We start from the raw sequence: 21,153 nt of genomic DNA, 5'->3' as shown, positions 1-21,153 counted from the left end.
AGCGGGAGGAGCGGGCGGCGGCCGGGCGCTGGGGGCCTCGCGCTGCGGCGGCGGCGGCGGCGGCGGCGGCGGCGCGGGGCCGGGCTCCGCCGCGGGCCGCACGGCCAGGGCAGCCCTATTGCTTTGACAGTTGCACTCATCTAGAAATAATGCAAAACGCTATTTAGATGTATATATCACGACCCTGTGCTCTGCGAAGAAAACAATCTAATGAGCGGCTGGGAGCCGGCTCGCCAACAGCAGGCCGGCAGGGCCGGCGCGGGACAGCTCCCGGCGCCCGCCCGCCGCCGCCGCCGCCTACAGCTCTTCGGGCTTCAGTCGGTGCGAGCGCCGCGTCCCCGCCGGCCGCAGGGAGCTGGTCTTGGCCTCCGAGGCTTCGGTAAAGAATCTGAAAATAGACGGCAAGCTCTTCCAGGACGTTAGCTCGTGACGGTCGGTGCCTGCAAAAGACACAGATTCCGTTACGACGGGGCCCGCTCGCGGCCCGCGCCGGTGGGACGACCCCCGCCAGGCCGCCCGAGCCCAGGCCGCGCCCTCCGCCCCGCCCCGCCACACCTGGACTGCGGGCTCGCTCGCCCGGGCTCGGCGCGAGGCCCGCGGCCGCCAGCTCCACGTCCCCGCAGGCGGCGCCCGGGGCGGCGATCGGCCCTCTCCGCCTCCGATCGGAGCCCCGGTTAGGCTCCGACGCTAGGGCGCGGCCGGGACCTCCCCCGCGGGTCGCCCGAGGCGCAGCCCCTGCGGGCCAATGGAGGCGCGCGGCGGGAAGGGCCCCTCCCTCCCGCCCGAAGCCACCCACCCGCCCGGGCGCGGCGCGCCGACTCCCGCTCCTGCGCCAGCCCCGCGCACCCACGCTTCTTTCCCTCCCAGGAGAAGAAACAAATCGGATCTTTCTTGCCTCTCCCGGAAGCTGTGCTGTTAGATACGACTGCCTCAGCGAGGTCACTGCGACCAAATTATACGGGAAGCTTAATCAAGGACCCGATTCAGAAGAGACTATGCTAGAAGCGTCCTAGCAGGCACCCCTTTTTTTTTTTTTTTTTACAGATTTTAGGCGAGAGTTTTAGAAAAGCTAACAAAAATGATTCAAAGCAGTGACTACTAAAGAGCCTCTAGGCCTCCTATTTTGTCAGGAGGAATTCAACTTAGAAAATGCAGGTTTAGTTGTCAATTTACGGGTTATTTTATTTTACAGCTTCTTTCTATGGCTTCAATTTAATAGTAATGTACAATATTTTTCAAATCAAATCTACCCTCAGTTTAACCTAGGCAAAAAACAACAGTGAGGTAGACAATAAGAACAGACGAGGACATTAATCTGATTCTGATTCCTTGTGATAGCTTTTATCATTTTACCAGTAGCTTCATAACTGAACACTTTTTTAATTGAAAAATAAAAATAATACGAAGACTGTCCCAAAGAAATAATGAGTGAATAGATTTGAAACAGTTGCAATCTCTTCCTAGATCACTCAATTATGCAGAGAGATACTGCCTGGAAGTCTCTGGATTGGGGGCCTCTGTCTGATAGTTGAACATTGTTAATGATAATTCTTTAGTCTGTAATAGTAGGTCATTGCTATGGTTACTCTACAATGGTGCAACACTTTGCTTTCCCCTTCAGCTATTCGCTGAGACCTGGTAACCACATTTGTTGCCTAGCAACAGTTTTGTGACAGTATCACATTCTGGGAGTTACAATAATAAGGATGCTATGGCTGCAGTCGGCCAGAGAGCAGAAAGCTACAGTCTGTGCATGTGACTTAGCTGTGGGAGCCGGCCCTACCAGGGAACCCCTCTCTTTATAGGTGTCCTCACAAGGATGCCCTCTATCTTCTCTGCAGATTGGCCTTCTGAACCTGCATTTGGAACTAAGATCCAGTATTGAAGTCATATCCTTGAGAAATATCCCCCAACACTACCGTATTCAGACTAGAAAATGAGGCCATTTCTCTATTTGCTTACTCATTTTGGGCAAAATTCAATGTTATTAAGTGGGGGAGAGAGATGAGTGTAGGTCTATCCTGGCACTAAAGTACCTACCTGACTGGATTTTGACAATCTTAATAGAATTCTTGGGGAAAAAAATTACATATATGCCTGCCTGCATCAATAGGTGTGTACATTTTCAAAAGTTCCTTAAAATATATGTAACATCCAGATATTTACTATTGTAAATTTCATTGATTTTTTTTTCAGATGGCAATCTTAAAGAATTCTTTTGAATTCAAAGGCATTTATATTCTCCAAACTTGAAAGCAGTTCTGGGTATGCTCAGACATACCTACTTTAAGTAATATTTTGTGGGTATATCTAGAAGGGGGTGCAGTGTCTGGATAGGTCTATGAAATGCCTGTCCCTATTGTGCTTGCAATTCTAGTTTCATTTCAATAACTATAACTGCACTTATAATGATAAAATATTTTAAAATCAATTGTATTTCTTCTTTTTGAAAGACTATTCTCAGATGCATAATACATGGAAATACCGATCCCCAAACACAATAAGAAAAAAAAAAGGTGTTAATTGTCTCTTGTCCCTCTCATTTCCCATGCTTCCAGGCTCATTTGGCATTTCCTCCATAGTGATCACACTTACAGGTACTAGTGTTACCAAGGCTATGATCAGTGTGTCGGCTTTCTCAGGGAACTCTTCTCATAATCCCTCCTGTCCCTTGAAAACCAATTCAATCTATGAATCTAGAGGGACCTACAGAGTCAATGGTCTGAAGCAATTTTAACTCTTTTATTTTTTCTTTCCCGGTGCCAGTCTTTCTAAAGGATGAGCAAATTTCCCTGGTGATAAAATCACTACAAAGGCTTTTTAGTTTTAGCTGATGATGACTCTCTGCTTGATTAGTCCTGGGCTGAAAAGACCAAAGTCCCTGAGATAACCGAGTACCTGCACTGGCTCTCAACAATTTAAGAGTATAACTAATGAGAATTTGTGTTCCGTCAGAGGAAGGGGAAATTGCTAGGAGTCAAGGTAATAAGCAAGGTGGATCAGAAGCTGAATTACGGAGGATGGTGGGGAGGGAAGAATTCGCCAGAAACTAAGGAGTGGTAACATGAATATTTTATACAAAAATGGTTATCTTTTCTAAATTTTTGAAAGAAAATCTTTAATAATTTAAAAATAGCCCTTGGAAGTTAGGTAATTGCATGTCCATCTGGAGTTGCATATACACATTTCAAGAACATGTTTGGAGACCATTTCTGAAAATTCGGGGACAAAGTTCAGTGAAAATATTTACAAATTAATATGAATATCTACCCAGAGCAATGCTCAGAGAACAGCAACTTTTGAGAGCAGCTTTCTACTACTTAAAAAAGACACTACTTTAGGGGAAATTATTCCATCAGGAGAGAAACACTAGGCCCTTACATTATCTATACATAAAAGGGTACAAAAGGGGAAAGTTTAGGCCAATCAAAAAAGCAGCCATTTATTAATAAGCTGTAAGATGTGTAGGTAACATGGAAACTAGTCCATTTAGCACCAGCTGTGCAATTTGAAGGAGATAAACAGGGCTTTATAGTCACGGCCTGGCCTTTCCTCTACTACAACTTTACCCCTTTCAAAAGCTCCTCTTTTTAGGGACTGTGAACTTCTCTCCACTTTTCCAACCCCCATTGTCCCGATCTAGAGAAGTTCAGTGGAATACACTGAATTAAGAATTTTCCCACATTAAGTACATGCCATGTTCTCAGGGAATGTCTTTTGTACCCTTTTGGATTGGCAGGGTCGTTCCTACTGGAGAATTCACCTTTCGGGTGAATTCAGTTCCCTAATCCATAAAATCAGTTCAGTCTCAGAATACAATGTACAGCATCTCGGTGCTTCATTACCAAAAATGCTTTGCTCAGTCTCACTCACTCGTTCTTAATGGGCATAGTAGTGGCTTCTGGGGCATTTTGGAAATTTCTAGGGATATTTCTGGTGGTCAAGATGATTGGAAGGAGCTGTGGCATTTAGTGGGAGAAGGCCAGGGATGGTGGACATCCTGCAATTTGCAGGGCAGTACAGCCCGGTGAAGAATTGTTGTGCATCCCACATGGTTTTCAAATGTTCTACCAGCTATTCATGTAGTTGAGAAACCAGTTTATAATTATATGGGCTTAGAATTTTCTCAAAGTACTTTTGGCATGATTTTTAATATACATGGAATTTTCCAAGAATCCAACTGCCATGTAAACTGCAGGGCTGTGTACTTTATGTTGTTCAGAATATTACCAAGAGTGGTTTACATGTGAGAAAATCTCATCACTGATGGCATCACTATCCACGGTACTTGAGTTGCCCATAAGCACACCTGCATCAGCCTGCATTTGCAGCTGTCGACTTCATCATGACTCTGCACAGGACCAAGTATGTGACTATGAGGTCTTCTCATGTAGACTCTCCCACCCCCCAGCACTTTAGATATTGATATGCATATTATTTTTATTATGAGTTCCTTTTCCTTTATTCCTTCTATATGTTAACTAGGGTATTACAATAATTTAGCAATCTTATAAGTAGGTAGGTTAGGTTATCTCTAGAATTTATTTCAGGAGAGTAAAAGCACTGCATAATATTTGTTATAACAGGCAGTATTTAGATGATCAAGGGTCAGCTTAAATAAAAATGAATAGTTAATTCTTTTTTTATTACATTAGAGATTAATTTTCCCTATAATCTGAACCCTATTGTAGCTATCTCTTTTATCCTTATACAGAGTAGAAAATGTGTTTTATTTCTCTTACTGTTCCTTCCACAAATACTGTTTGTCAAGGATGTTATTCACTGTGAAATGACCAAAAGGCAGGGGACAGGGGATATTCCAATTAAAATACTACACTGAATATTTATCCTTTCCTATCACTTGTTTTAAAAAATGAACTGTAGTAAATTTCAAAGCAGTAAAGACAGCACAAATGGTCAAAAGGATTAGAAACTTTAAGTCTGAAGGATGAGCCCATAAATCATATAAGAAAGATCAGATTGCTAAAATGTGTCATTTGTTTTCCCAAAAGACTATATAAATAAAGAAAAAGTGTCTTGTAATGGAACTGAGAGAGAGGGAGGCTACATTTATGTAATAACATTTAGAAATTAAACCAAAAATGGTTGGAAATGGCACTGAGAGCAGAATGCTCGAAGATGGGATAAGAGAGAAGAAAACATGGCCTTATCTTCTGTCTTGTCTAGTCCCCTTACTTCTTCCTGTGATGACTTCAATCCAAGTGTTTCTTACAAGTCTGTCTGGTCCACACTCTTCTTCACTTGATCTTAGTGCTTAGAAATTTTTCTTTTTGGGCAAAAACTATGCCAAAATATGCTACTGAGTTAGCAGCCAAAATCCTGATGTTTCCTTTGGCAGATGTAGACTGCTCTGAAGCCGCACCTCATTTTATGCAGTAGATGTCTTAAAAAGTTATATGTAAATACAATTTCTGTAAATAGAATGCTTTTAAAGGAAGAAGTGGGTAATTTACTCCTTCACTGAATCTTTTAATAAAGTGAGGAATTCTCTGGGAAAGCAAATAATCATTCTTCAAATGATATTACACACACAGACACACACACACACACATAGCAGATTTGCCAGACATGAGGTGTACTGGTATAATATGATGGACAGTCTGAGTAAGTTCTCACCAAAGATATAATTTAGAAGAATTTCTTGGTCAATCATTCACTATTTTAATTGTTAGTTACCTTATTTCCATAGTCCTAGACCAAAAGGTTATGGAATAATTTCAACAATCTATGCAACATTTACATTTTAGGGTCTGGTTTAGAATAGGGAATATAACTGTTCACAAAGTCACCTTTGAATAGGAAATATTTTTTAAATCTTTCTTTCAGGGGGAAAAATTAGCAAGTGCCCTTACCCTCTCACTGACACTCCCCCCACCCCCTGGCAACAAAAGAATTCATTTTAAAAGCAAAAGGTAATGAATAAATTTTATAAGTTTCCTATGATAAAGGGGGAAAGAAAAAAAACTTAGGAAGATATGAAACACATAATATTAACAGGATAACATGTCTATGATACTTTCAAAATGACAAGCCTTGATTTTAAAAATTGATCTTTAACAAGAAAAAGAAATATGGGCAATTAGGAAGTAATGAAGACCCTGTCAATAAGCTATGTTGATAATAACAGGTAAGGGAATTCTCGAGAAAATCTAATATATAAAAATCAGGAGGTCTGTAATATGCATTACTGAGTCCCAGTGGGATTAACTAATGAACTTATGAGCTCACCAGCAGTTATTTTTAGAAAGTTATAAAGAATTAGAGAAATACAAGAGCACTGAAAAATAATGTGCCTTCTAAAAAGAAATAAAATATAACTACCAAAATTCATTTTAAAATGAATTCTAGAGCTTCTAAAGAGAACATCATTAAAAAAAAAATACAAACTTAGCAATATGTGGACAGAGAAGGGCTCCTAATGGAGACTCTGAGTTAGAAGGCACAAGTGTGAGACTCAGCCACAGTGGGGGCAGCCAGTGGAGTCAAGTGGGGTGTTCCTTGAGACTGTGGAAGGGAAATGCCAAGCGCAGCTCCCTGAATGTCTGCACTGTCTTGCTACATTACTTGCGTAAGGTATAGGCGAGTCTCATCTCTTTGCTAACACTGTTGCAACCCTGTTAAAGCTGAGATTGTGTTGAGACCCTAAAGGCAAGTCATCATGCTTGTCCAGAAGATAAGAGACAGGCTGAAACAAAGACTTATGATCAGTGCTAGAAATTTTGGGTCATTTGCAGCTTCTGGGGCAGCCCGTCCTTTCCTCAAGCTTTTTCTCTCTCTCTTATCTCTGGAAGGGGAAATGGGGGGCAGCAGGTAGGCCGTGGGGCAGCTTAAGACCCAGGGAGACAACTCTGAGAAGTAAACATTCTTAGGCAGAGTAGACAGCGTGCAGTAGCTGTGGTCTCTGACATTGCACCTGGCAGACTTCTCTAATCAACCTTCTCCTAACCAACAAACAATGGGCGCATTTTTATTGCTTCAATCGTCTATCAAACTCAGACGGCTGGTGTAGATGTGCTTTCTGTGGTTTGAATTCTTGTCTCACATACTACTCTTACTGTTGCCGTAAAGCCTGGCCTCCAGGCATATTGTTTCCCTTTAAAAGTTGAGCCTAGGTGTGGGCAAAAGCTCCCTTTTTCTAATTTCCCTTTGTCATTTTCAAAAGTAACTTTATCAAAGGATTGTAAGAGCACAGAGCACTAAAGAAGGGAATACAAAGAATCACAAAATAGTTATTTCCATAAGTACAGGTTTCTGATCCTCTTATTTCCAACACTCAGCAGAGAGCTTTACCGGGCTCCTATTCTAAAACAACACTCTGTCTGAGAGAGCTGGTACAACTTAATGGGTATCTTGTCCCAGCTTCTCTGTTTCTCGCTCGGTAACTACGGCTTATGGCTGCCAGTGTGTTTGTGTGTGTGTGTGTGTGTGTGTGTGTGTGTGTGTGTAAGAGGGGGAAGGAGAGAGACAGATTGAGAAAGACTGCAAGAGAGGGAGGGAGGGGTGAGATAGAGAATGAATTGCAAAATACTTTCCTTATTTCAAAACCAAACCAAACCAAACCATTTACTAGTTCAAATATCTGAATCTTCTGTGGTCCTCCTCTCTCAATTGTGGATTCTACTCTAAAGGATATATTTTGTGGCAGATCGTTTTTCCAGAGGTCCTGTGATTGATTAACTTATACATTCATACAAGTATTTGTGGTATGCCAGGCACTATTTCTTGGGGCTGGGGATGCAGTGGTGACTAAGATATATAAAGGCTCCACTCCTGTAGCATACATGCTGGTGAGGAACGGACATGATAATTTCAGAGAGTCGAAGTAGTACGAAGAAAACACAATAGGGGGATGTGAAGAGAATGAGGTGGAGAAGGTGGGGCGAGGAGAAGTGGTCATCAGTTTAGACTGGGTGGAGAAGACTTCTGACCTGAGACCTGAACGGCAAGAAGGAGCCAGATGGAGCTCTGGGGGCAGAGTGCTGCAGGCAGAGTTCTGGAGAACAAGAGAGGGGCTCGGAGTAGGAAAGAGCTCATCACCGTGGAGGAACTAAAAAGCTGGAGTGACTGCAGCATGGTGGCTGAGGGGTAAAGTGGTAGCAGGTGATTCGGAGGTGGGCAGCCTCCAAGCCAGGTGAGGTCTCACAGGCCACATGAAAGGTCTGAATTCTATTCCAAGTGCAATGGAAGAGCTGTTTACAGAGTTTCAAGCAGAGGAGAAATATCATCTGACTTGCATTTTAAAAGAATACACTGGTTGGTCTGTGGTGAATGGCGAGTGGATTATGGCGAGTTAGAATGATGGATTTAACCCTTCCTGATGGCATTTACCAACTCCTCTCACCTCTAGAGCATTCTCTGGGGCTCATTCTCCTACACACGTCAGGGTATAAAATCTACTTACGACTAGTTCACATAAATAAATTAAGGATACAGTAATAGTAATAGGCAGTAAGAGTTGAAAGAAAGCCCAATAAAATATTTCAAAGTAGTGAATAAAAAAATGGAATTGAATTACAAACATCATTTTCCTAACAATTCCACTCTTGTTACATATGCCAATACCTCTGGTTTCTCAGCCCTTAGAAGGACTGTTGCATGTGGTGTGAAGATACTGGGATGGGGAATATGCTGTCGGAGCATTCCATTTCTGAAAGCAGACCAGAGGTACTTACTCTCTGGTGAGCTTACTCTCCAGACAGGCTTTTCCACTGAGTTCTCCATCTCTACGAATGGATACAACATTCTTGCAGCTGCGCCAACTCAGAGCCTCTCAGTCATCTTTGATTTTTCTCCTCCCTTGTTTGCTGCCTCCTGATTCAATTACCAAATCCTGACAATTACACCTCAGCAAAGTTTTTCCACTCTTTCTTCCTTTCCATTCCCCCGTTATCACTCTAGATTTAATAACCTATCATTTAGAATCCAGAGACTTCCCCCTAACTCATTTAATTGCCTTCAGTCTCTCCTCCTCCGTCTTGTGCCCTGCTACCAGAAGAAAAGTTCTAAAGTAACTTTGTGTTACATACCTCTTCCTCTGCTCAAAAATATCCAATGGCTTCCCATAATCTATCAAACTAAGTAGAAATTCCTTAATTTGTTTTAAAGCCCTCCATTCTAGAAAGCTCTAGCCTTCTTTTCTGGGTTTATTCCTCAACTCTTCTTCTATAAGTATCCCCTATCCTCCCAGGCCCAGGTCAATTGACATATCTTAAACTGTTTCAAAACCTGAGAGACTAGGATCTGTGATTCTGGTGATTCTGAAGTCCAGCCAGAGAAGAAATTACCATTGTCCAGTTTTTGAATGCAGGGGTCAAACTTTACTCATCTTGAAAAAGGACATAAATATACCTTATGTTGAAGTATATGCTAGCTTTTAGAGTTAAATTCCTCTAAAACTGGACTATAATGACAGTTGGATACTCTATAACTAAAGCTGGAGGAGGCAGAGTGTTTTTCTTGCCCTCTCCATCAAACTAATGAGGTAGACTCAGGTGACCCACAGTCCATTACCAACTAGTTGATAAGCACCGACAAATACTCAAAGTATCCTCCAGATCTCTTTAACTAAAGTGCTGTGCTTATCTAGTAAATACAATTTACTAACATCAAAAGAAGTTTAGGAAAGTGTCAGAACTGAGAACTCTCAAAGAGCCAAACTTTAACTGTTCAAGAGCTTGTATTCCCAAGACAGAGTTGGCTTGGTCCAAATTTAGCTGCAGACAGAAACACATCAAATATCAAATAGTAAACACGTGGAAAGGAACCCAGATAAAATTTTGTGCAAGAGTTTCATTTCACAGGAGAGAAATCTAAAGTTCAGAGAGGTTGTGAGAGGCCAAAGTTACACAGAGATTTTGCTGTAATACAGTTATATTTACAAATTGGCTAAGCACTGAAATAGACAAAATTTTCAGAAGATGTGTGTCTAATTGCTTTAAGATCTAGTTCAATATTTACTTCCTCTAATAAGCCTTCTTTGATTAACCTTACCCCATACCAACTACTCCTTTATTCATGTTTCATTATTTTGTATATATTGTACACTATATTATCATATACTTTCTTTGCTTAACGAGTCATTTTGTGTATGAAAAATACCTTGTTTATCTCCAAATCCTCTCAGGATAATGTCTCAAAACTTATTATCCCAGAAATCACAGTTGAGGCTTAATAGATGTTTATTGTATAAATAACTGTTTGGAACAGATTTCACTGGAAACTCATGCTTATTAAATGTTATTAAAAATAAAAAAACATAGAATCATAGAAATTTTCTATGGTTTTTGCACTATTTTGATAATGATTCCCATTTTGAAATTAAGGAAATGGAGGCAAACAGAAGATTGTGGCAGTAAAAACTTGTGAATTTACAAAGCAAAGTGCTACTGGTATTCTGAATGCATAGGTGAATCATCACACAAGCTTTTGTATCCACAGCATCATTTTGTTTTGCTTTGTCAGACTTTCAATAGCACAGATCTTTGCTTTGCAGCCAATAGAAGGAGGAAGGCAGTGGAGAAAGAAGGAGGTGGTAAAGTAGTGATTATATATATTATCCCAGGCACTTAATGATTAGGAATTGTACTAAAGCATATAGGCCAATTTGGGGAGAACCGATATTACAATACTGAGTCTTCCAAGCAATAAACATGATATATTTTGCCATTTATTTAGATCATCTTTAATGCTTCTTAATGAAGTTTTATCATTTTCTCCATAGAGGATATGTACTTCGTTTATTAGATTCCTTCATTCGTTAATTCACTTATTTATAATTACACTTCTTATTTTAAGATAATTGTAGATTCATACGCAATTATAAGAAATAACACAGAGTGATCCTGTGTCCCGCTTATAATTTTCCCTAACAGTAACACTTTGTAAAACGGTAGTACAATCTGATAACCAGGGTACTGACAATGCTATTGTTAAGATACAGAACATTTCCATCACCACAAAGATCACTATGTTGCCCTTTTATAGCCACACTCACCTCCCTTCCAACCCCTCCTTAACCCTGGCAACCACTAATCTCTTCTCCATTTCTATAATTTTGTCATTTCAAGAACGTTATATAAATGGAATAATACAGGATATAACATTTTGGGATTGGCTTTTTCATTCAGCTTAATTTTCTGGAGATTTATCCAGGTTGTTGTGTGTGTCAATAGTTTGTTCCTTTTTATTGCTGAGTAGTATTCCATGGTATGGATGTACCACAGTTTGTTTAACCATTCCCCTGTTGAAGGACATCTGAATTGTTTCTAGTTTTTTGGCTATTATGAGTAAAGCTGCTATAAACATTCATGCACAAATTTTTGTGTGAAATCATCTTCATTTTTCTGGGATAAATGTCTAAGACTGCAATTGCTGGGCTGTGTATTAGTTGCATGTTTAGTTTCTCAAGAAACTGCCAGGATGTTTTCCAGCATCATTGCACCATTTTACATTCCTTCAAGCAATGTGTGAGTGATCTGGTTTCTCTGTATCTTTGCCAAGAATGTATTTATTGAGTAGACTGATTTTCCCACTTTATTCTTCTTTTCCAAAATTGTTTTAGGTATTCTAGTTCCTTTGCCTTTCCATATAGATTTTAGAATAATCTTGTCTAGATCTACAAAAAAGGACTGACCTTAGCCAAAAAGGTATCAGTTTGACCTCTGGGGGATCTAGAGATTAAAGTCAGCCATGCGGGTGGTCAACCATGTTGATGTAACTGAATCGCAATAAAAACTCTGGACACCAAAGCTTGGGTGAGCTTCCCTGGTTTGTAATACTCCATGTGTATTTTCACACATCATTGCTGGGAGAAGACAGCACTGTCCAAGACCTGATTGGAAGATGAAAACTAGAAACTCATACTTAGAACTTTCCTGGCCTCTGCCCTATGTGTCTCTTCCTTGGCTGATTTTAATCTGTACCCTTTTGCTGTACTAGGCTGTGACCGTGAATATAACTGATTTCAGTGAGTTCTGTGAGTCCTTCTGGCAAGTGATCAAACTTGAAGGTGTCTTAGGAACCCATGTGAAGTTGGTATCAGAAGTGAGGGTGGTCTTGGGGACTCTAGAAGTTTACATCTACAGAAAAATCTTGCTTGGATTTTGACAGGAATTATGTAAACCTGTATATCAATTTGGAGAGAACTGACATCATTACTATGTTGTGTGATTGAATCTACAAACATGACATGTCTCCTAGCTTTATTCTTTTAGTATTGCCTATTTGTTGATGTTATTATACTTATTTTTGGTATATAGAAATGTAATTGATTTTTGTATAATGATTTTGTATACAGCAACCTTGTTAAAATATCCTTTTCATTCTAAAAATTTATCTATACATTTTGAATTTTCTACAATCATATCATATGTGAATAATTTCAGTTTTGTTTTTTCTTTTCTATTTCTTATAGCTTTTATTTTTTCCAGTCACAAGTTTAAGAAAACGTTAAACTATAAACAAAATAGCCTCAAATGTATTCATACCATTAACTAATAAGATGAATAAAATATCACAGAAAACAAATTATGAATAACATAAAACTAGCATAAAATTACCACATTTTCTATTTTGATTGATTTCTTGATGACACACTTAAAAACACCTAGCTCTGTCAGGTAATGTCATCTAGTTGCTGACTGCTGGTCATGAAAGCTCCGTCACCTTACGACAGACACTGACAGCTTCTGGAGTGTCAGCTATGCTCCTAACACTGTGATTTCTTTTCATCCTAGTTAAGGTAATGTAGAAATGGACTATTTCTGCTACATTCAGCCTCCAAGTGTAGAGTTACCTTCATGCTGTCCAGTACTACTTCGTAAATTTCATTCCCAGTTCTCTCCTCCAAAGCATTTCCTCTCTGAACATCCTTTTTTTAAAAAAAAAAAATCTCATAATGCAACTGCCTTCTACATGGCAAGAATCCTTAAAGGATCCTGAATTTATTTACATAACACCATTAATACATATAGAATAACATTAAGATAAAAATGCATTGATTTTAAATTAAATACATATATTCACAAATACGTCATGTAATGCAGTAAATTCCTACTATTGACTACTTTAGAAATTGACATGAGAACACCTTGGATAGGACTGATTACTTCAATACCAGATCATATTTCAGAGTATCAAGATGGAGAAAATTCATGAGCATTTAAATTAACATTAAGTTCTACTAAGAACTGATTTATGATAAACACTGAACAGAACCAGATATGGCTAAACAATTACCAGAAAGGGTTATGAAAATTGTTTACAATTAAATCCTTGCTGTATCTATACCGAGCTTCATCCTAAAAAGACACTTCAAAACTCGAATTCGGCTTTCCATACAGGCTTTTCTGCAACTGTCCAGAAGACCTACAGGCTGGAATCTTTCATTATTGCTGAAGGAATTAAATTTTCTCCCCTGGAATTAAATTTACTTCTGGGTTGGTGAATATTTGCAGTCCTGGAGTTGGAGATATTGTAATGGATGTAAAGCATATTTTACACGTGTTACAAAATTTGGCAAGTACATATTATTCCCACTTCTTTCCTTTGTATGTTGGCTCTAAGCAACATTTTAAATCTAATTATAGGGCCATAAAGGTTCTTTTTTCCCAAGTATTTTAAAATCAGGGTCAGAATTATTACTTGGATCTTGTTAAAGTAGCAATAGATGGGAATTATTTCCCAAAGAATCTCAAATACATCCTTTGGGCATCACTGTAGATGGATGGCATCTATTATTTTATTTCTATTTCACAGAGAAAATTTAAAAATACTGATGAGAAAGCCTATGAATCCACTTACAAGGTTAACTAAGGTGGAGGATTAATCTGCACAGTGAAAAAGGAAGATGTTGGTTACTGAAAATAAGATGTCATCAGTTGGTCAGATTTCAGTGCTGCTGGGCCAACAATTTATATCCATCAGTTAGAAACATGGATTGTAGAAAACTTTCCTAAGAGAAGTTGTAAATGAAGGAAAATCTGTATTATCAAGACAAAAGTACTTTAGGAATCTCAACAATAAAGAATGCTAGAACCCACTTACTAGAAAAACCGTATTTACAAATTGTGAAAAAGGAGGCGAAAAGTTATACATCTCTACAGTGACTAACAGGAAAAAATTTAATATCATATTAAGTAAGAATACAGTAGTTGAATTACTTTTGCTTGTTTGTTTAATAGTTATTTATTCATATCTTTTATTGAAAAAAGCATTTGAGATGACATACATATGTTATAGGAGGATAAAATAAAAAGGGGTGAGGAGAAATCAGATAAAGGTAGGGAGAAGGGAAGTTTAATCCAGAAGGCTGACTAATACAAAGACCCAGGCTGTTGCCAGGTAATGGCCCAAAATTTGACTGAGCTTCCTGTTGACAAATACAAAGAGGGCAATACGAGTGATCATGATTCACGGCTTCTAGGTGCTGGAGAACAGCTGTTTTTCACATTTGTTTCTTTAGTGAAGACTTATGATACAATACTAAAGAGCAACCTGGGAGATGTAACCCAGAGCACAGGAAGATAACGTGTTTCAGGTGACCTGCTAGTCTATGATAGTCTGGCCTGTTCAAGAGATAAAATTAATCACATGTAAAGGAATGGATGGACGATATCTCCTTTAGACAATTGTATTTTTTCTAGACAACTGTATTATTTTTGTTTTTGCCCAATAAGAATTGAGCAACATAAAGTCTGAGGTTACATTCTCTGGCAAGAACTTGGATGATAGATTGCTTTTGCTATTTTGGGGTCATCAATATGCTTTAATATCCACTCCAGAAATTATGAAGCCTAACCAGGATACGTGCCCAAATAGATGGCTCCTTTATCTACAAAAAGGGGAGGCTAGGGGAGTGCCTGGGGGGAGGAAGGGCCAAGATTTTCTCAAAAAATGTTTTTGACTTCACTCCAGTATATGAATAACTAGATTATAGAGGTCCCAAATCTCCAGCATGTCTGTAAACCTTTCAACCTAGGTATTACTCTAGCCACAAATCATTATCAGTAAATAGACCACAGAACATGGAGAATTTTTAAGATTCAATTTTAAGCTAGTAGATTTAAAATGGTAATATGGTTGTAATATGTACTTCTAGTAATTATTATAATCATTAAGAAATAAAAGTAAAGTTAAAATTCATTATTTACTATTTCCTGGCACAGCATTAAGCACCTTAATACACTGATTCAAGTAAACTTGAGAATAATTTTACAAAGTAGGCAGTATTCTCATTTTGCTGATCAAGAGACTGAGGTCTGAAGAGGTTCTAGAACTTCCTAAAGGTCATGGTGCTAGCAAAGAAGAAATAAGCTCTAGGAAGACAGGGACTTTACTTTGTTCACCCTTTATTCCTATTGCCTGGGGCAGTGCTTGACACAGAACAGGCTCCCGCTGAATATTAGTGGAAGTAGCTGAGTCCAAATGCCAGGCTATTAAACTCTACAACACGGGGCTACTGGGGTACAAGTTAATTGATGGTTTTAGATTAAGGCAGTTGATCGCTTACTTCTTTCTTATAGTCAAAAGATCTACTGTGCCCACATCTTGTGTTGTTAAGGTAAGTGGGAAAACGATAGCTATCTCCAGTATACTAATGTGGGCTTTTAGAAGACATTTTGGTGCAATCAAGATTCTTTTTTTTTTCATTTTCATATTCTTTTCCTGAGCTTGTAAGCTTAACTGGATCAAAGAACAGGTTTAAATACTGAATGATTCACTTGATTATATAAGGATAAATATTCTACATATATCACAACTACAGACTGAACCCTTTAAAGGTTCAGGAAGTCCACGATTACCTCCTGTTGATCAAAGGGGAATAGGATTGAAACATATGGATGGTCCAACTAAAGAACAGCCCAAAGTGGAAAGCGTTTTTCTCAACGATGAGTAACCAGTATTTGCTGTTATTGCTGTGGAGGTGATTCCCATCCTTAGTGACCCCGTGTACAGCACAGCAGAGCCCTGCCTGGTCTTTTTGCGTCATCCTCTCACTTTCCAGTGCTCTATCAGGCAATGTCCTACTGCTATTCATAGGGTTTTCATGGCTAATTTTTTTGAAGTGGGTGGCCAGGTCTTCCTAGTCTGTCTTAAACTGGAAGCTCCCCTGAAACCTGTTCACCATGGGTGACCCTGCTGGTATGTGAAATACCGGTGGCATAGCTTTCAGCATCAGAGCAACATGCAGCAACTACAGTATGACAACTGACAGGCAGGTGGTGTGGTTTCTTGACGTGGAAACTAACCCAGGCTGAGGTGGCAAGAGCACGGAATCTTACCCACTAGGCCATCAAACCAGTAATACCATAGGCAAAAATGAATACAAAGACTGAACGCATTTTTCTATTTAATTTCTGCGGGCTTTCCTTTCCTCTCTTTATTTTCTCATTAACTTCATCTTTTAAAGCCAGATGAAAAGCCGCTGTAAGATCCAATTTTCCTGGTTGTTTTGAAAGGCAGGCACTAAACAGAGAAGTTAGCACAGCAGCCATGTCACCAAATAAAATGATGACCCATGCCCCAGTGATATGATATGGAAGCAGTTACTGCAATACAGAAAATAACTATTAGTGTCATAGGTTAGCACGATACTTCTAAGAAATCAGCGTATTCTTTCTTTCTTTATATCCACATTATTATCTTTTTTTGCTAAAACAGCACGTTGAATGTGTCCTGAGTATGGGAAGATGAGCGTTTGCTCTCAGTGGCTACAGATAGCAATCTTTCACAAGCCACAAGGCAAACCTACTGGAGAAAAGAGCCTCAAGGTCAACGCTTCTAATTTCAGAGAGCCAATCGACAGGTCGTTTCCTAAACATGAGGTTTCTGTGTAACCATTCCAGATCAGTATTTTTAAAAAGAACATTTTTTTTCCAATGTAGCACAATAAGCTTGTTGTAGACTTTATCACAGAAAGCAACATTTTCACTTTTATGTAACTCACATCTCTTCCTGACATGGAAGAAGAGTCAAAAGGATGAGGGGCAGCATAGGCCTCAGTGAAACATGCCGAACTGTAAAAATCTTCTTATCTTTAAAGGTACAATAGAGAAAATGTCAAAAATCTGGGAAGATGCAACCCAAGACACTGAAATGTAGTATCTACAGTAATCATTAGAGAATATTTTTTGAAATTTTAGGAACAATTTTAAACTTGTATTTTATATATATGTCAAAATATTGTATTTACTTGATCATTGATAACACTTCATGTTTCATTTCAGAATTGCATTTGGCCCAAATATAACAGTTCAACTTCTATGACCACAGAGAAAGTATCTAACTTACTCAGAAAAGTGAATCTCTTACAAATTAAAAGTATAATTAAAGAAAGCAGTTCTAGAAAAAAGGATTTCATTTAAAGTGAGTTTTAGTATTCATAACTCTGGACTTAAAAGTTTTTTTCTCTTACTGCATAGTTTAGAGCAGCCTCATGGACAGTCATAATAGCGCATAATTACATAGTTTAAAAGAGTATTATATACTTAAATTTTATCAAATTATATAATAGGACAAATAAGATGTATCGTTAGGAAGTATCAGTAACTCTTTAGGTTAAAAAATTACCTCTAAAAGTAACTGGAATAATCTCACAGGGCATATTACAATTTTCAGATTAAAACTATTTCAGCTTTTCACAAGGGGAAAATAAGAATCTCTCCATCCTTTCATCTACATAGCCATAGTCACTCGTGTATGCTCGTACCCCCCTAAAAAAGGAAAGAAAAAAAATCCTGCTTTTTTATGAGGTCTCTGGTGAAACTTTTTAAGTGGTGAAGTTTTAGGCCCCAGAGCAAAATTCTACAAATTTAACACCCCTAGAAATGTTGACAGATGCTTAATTACAGTGTTACATATGGTGGCAAACATATACAATTTGAGTGGATATTTTTATGAACAATTACCATTTAAAACAACTTTGGAAATAAAATTCATTTGTAACTATGTCATTCTTAATAAAATTGTTCTGTTCAGTTTTTTTTCCTATATTTCTCCTTACCTAAGTTCATCACAATTTTTGCAAGTAAATTCAAACATTAGAATTTTCTTTTGGTTAGTATCTCAAGTTCCAAATTCCCCCCTTTAAAAATATCATAAAATTTAGTGATAAATCATGTATAGTGATATGATTCTGATGTTTCAGATTGAGATTTGGAAAAAACTAATGTGAATGTATTCTAAGAAAATGAATCCAGAAGTATTAAATTTAAAAATAAAATTTATTTAAAAAATAACTTCAAACTTACAAAAATGTTGCAAGAATAATATAGTTAACTCTTGAATATCTTTTACCCAGATTCACAAGTTTTTAAGAACATTTGTCACATTTGTTTTATCATTCACTCTTTCACCTCGTGTATACACACACATAGATAGATATATATACATATATATACACACACACAGATTTTTTTCCTGAACTATTTGAGAGTAGGTTGCAAATAACACACCCTTTAGTATGTATTTCCTAACAGCAAGAAAATTCTTTTGTGTAACCACAGTATAGTTATCAAATTCAGAAGCTATTTCACTGATAGGATACTTTTTATTCTGCCATTTGTAGGCCAATTTTGCCAGTTGTCCTCATAGCATTTTTACTCTCCAGTACAGAATCCAGTCCAGGATCACGCAGAGAAAACTATTAAGAGTTAATAATTATTTCCTTTTATTTTCATCCATTTCTATAGATTTTAAAAGACAGTTTTATTTGGTATCTTTTATAAGATAGTTTTATTTGGTTTCAGTCTGAAACTTCATAATGACAACACATTCTAACATTAAGTTCTATGGCATTTTTACTAAACTAAGTAAAAATATAATAGTATTATTAAAATATTCCTGGTTAAGGTTACATATCTATCGGTGAACAACAAATATCCACTTCATTCTATTTTATGAAAAAGCTGCAGTCCAGGAAGAAGGAAATTCCTATCTCAATGCGTGCCTTTCTGCCATTTTCTTGTTAGCCTTTGGAAGGTTATTCGAATTAAAATGAAAATCAGTCAAATTTTCTATTTGCTACTCTGAGTTCTAGTAAAAGATTCGATGGAGAGCAGATTGAAATCAGTGGCTAAAGTGAAGCTTCTAAAATATTTAAGGCTTACGTTTGACTATGACAATTTTCTTCCATACTCATTAGAAAATGTAGAATTAACTATATACATTGTTGCTGATGGCTTAGAAATAGTTTACACAGCTGAACTGAGGGACTTAAAATTTAAGATCTATTTCTGGCTACTCTATCAATATGCATGAAATTCTAGATAAGCCATTTAACTTTGATTTGTCCCAATTTCTCTATTCCTAAAAGCAGAAAGAATATTGTTTACTATACAGATATACTACTAGGATTTTAGACAGTTAACCTAGTGAAATCCTAATATGAAATGTATCAAAGAAGCACAAGCACACCGTATTAGAAAGAGTCATCATAAGTAAACCATTTGCCCAGGAGAGCAAGAAAGGACTGACTGCTCAACCTATGTTTGTTGTAGAAAACACGAATAAGTAAAAGAAAGAAAACTGAAATCACCAATAATCCCATGAATCAGAAAAAACAACCTGGAATATATTTTTTCAGACATTTTTTCCTATTCATAAACATACACTTTATTTTTTTGTTTACAGAAATGCATTACTTTAATAATCAAAAAATTAACCATATTTCAATACAAATGCATTTAAAAATATATACTACATTGAGGGTTCTTGCTCTGGCAATCAGTTAACCCTCCCACTGGTAACAAGGATAAACTCTGGACAAAATATAACATACAGCTATCTGACGGCATTGGAGAGCCACCAAAAGCAGGCGGAAACCAGAGGAGATTAAATCCTTCAAAGAAGGGATCTATGCTAGGTGGCTCTTCACCCAAGGGAATTCTCCTTTCTGCATGCTGCAGGGTGGCTAGAAACCAAGCAAAAGGTTGCAGTTACTGGCTTGAAGTATCAAAAGACGGAGTCTGGGGAAGCTAGAACAGCTGGAAACTAGGAAGGGAAATTCCTGCAAAAAAGGAGCCAACCACAGAGGGGGAAGTTCCAAATGTGTGTGTAAACTGCTTTCGAGTTCTTAGGTGAATTCTGAATTATGTTTGCATGAAGAAGACTCCAAGGGGCTAGTAGACGGCTCCAGCTGCTGAGCTGCTGTCCACCACGGAAAAGACAGGTTAGAGTCTGAGTCTCATCAAATTAGAGAGGCTGGATAAACATCTTGGGCTTTGCACTGAAACCCAAGAGAGTCATACCCTAGGAGTAAAAATGATGTCCCATGTCTAAGGGTTGAGTTTTGCCCTCAGTTTTAGAGCAAAACTCACCATAACAAAGTGTAAAACAAATTCAAGGTCATCTGCCAGTAATTTAAATGCGCACTAGAAGAAAAACTCACACTCCTCAGAAGAATATGACAGAATCCAGAGACTCAACGACTCAACTTAACATTGAGGATGTCCAACATATAATAAAAACTTATTAGATATGTAAAGAAACAGGAAAATGTGATCCAAAATGAAGATGGGGGGACAAAAAGAAAACAAAAGAAACGGACTCAAAGATGACCCAGATGATATTTGAATTAGCAAACCAAGACTGTAAAATAACTATTATAAATGTGTTCAAAGACTTAAAGAGATGGCCATAATCAGTGAAAGATAGAGTATTTTAACAGACAAATGGAAACCTTAAAAAAGAACCAAGGGGAAATACTGGAACTTTAAAGTAAAATATCTGAAAGGAAAATTCACTGGATGGACTTGATGGCCAGCTGAGAAGGCTGAAGAAAGCACGAGTGAACTTTAAAACTGATCAGCAGGAATCATCCAAACTAAATAACAGAGAGAAAGAGATTGGGGAAAAAAATGAACAAAGCCCAAGTGACCTGTGAACCAATATAACGTATTAGCCCAGAACTCTATTTCCAACCAGAAAAAAAGGTCTTTTAATAAAAAATCAAGGCAAAATAAAGCAATTGTCAGATAAACAAGAACTGAGAGAATTTGTTGTCAGCAGACCTGAACTAGAAGACATGCCAGAAGGAGTGCTTTAGGCTGAAGGGAAATGACACAGATGAAACTTGAATCTACAAGAAGAAATGCCCAGCACTGGAAATGGTAAACATGAGGGCAAAAATAAAGA

General features: G+C 38.1%; 1 protein-coding gene across 9 annotated transcripts in view; it reads right to left on the bottom strand.

Annotated features, from left to right (window-relative positions):
* Positions 1 to 55: 55 nt before the first annotated feature.
* ARB2A (ARB2 cotranscriptional regulator A) overlaps positions 56 to 21,153 on the bottom strand; it is a 381,926-nt gene continuing 360,828 nt past the window's right edge. For 3 of the 9 annotated variants that reach the window (XM_044780004.2, XM_070517781.1, XM_070517780.1), the window contains one exon: positions 56 to 440. In XM_044780004.2, the coding sequence (XP_044635939.2) occupies positions 298 to 440 (143 nt within the window). In that variant the 3' untranslated portion in view covers positions 56 to 297. Of the gene's footprint in view, positions 441 to 12,814; positions 12,890 to 12,954; positions 19,931 to 21,153 lie in introns of those variants that run through there. The other 6 variants (XM_044780003.2, XM_044780011.2, XM_044780010.2 and 3 more) reach the window with 4 other exon arrangements.

Source organism: Equus asinus, chromosome 9, assembly GCF_041296235.1.
Source record: "Equus asinus isolate D_3611 breed Donkey chromosome 9, EquAss-T2T_v2, whole genome shotgun sequence".
In the NCBI taxonomy this organism is placed as follows: domain Eukaryota; kingdom Metazoa; phylum Chordata; class Mammalia; order Perissodactyla; family Equidae; genus Equus; species Equus asinus.
The sequence above is the reverse complement of the archived record's forward strand: the minus strand, read 5'-3'. Positions and strand labels throughout refer to the sequence as shown.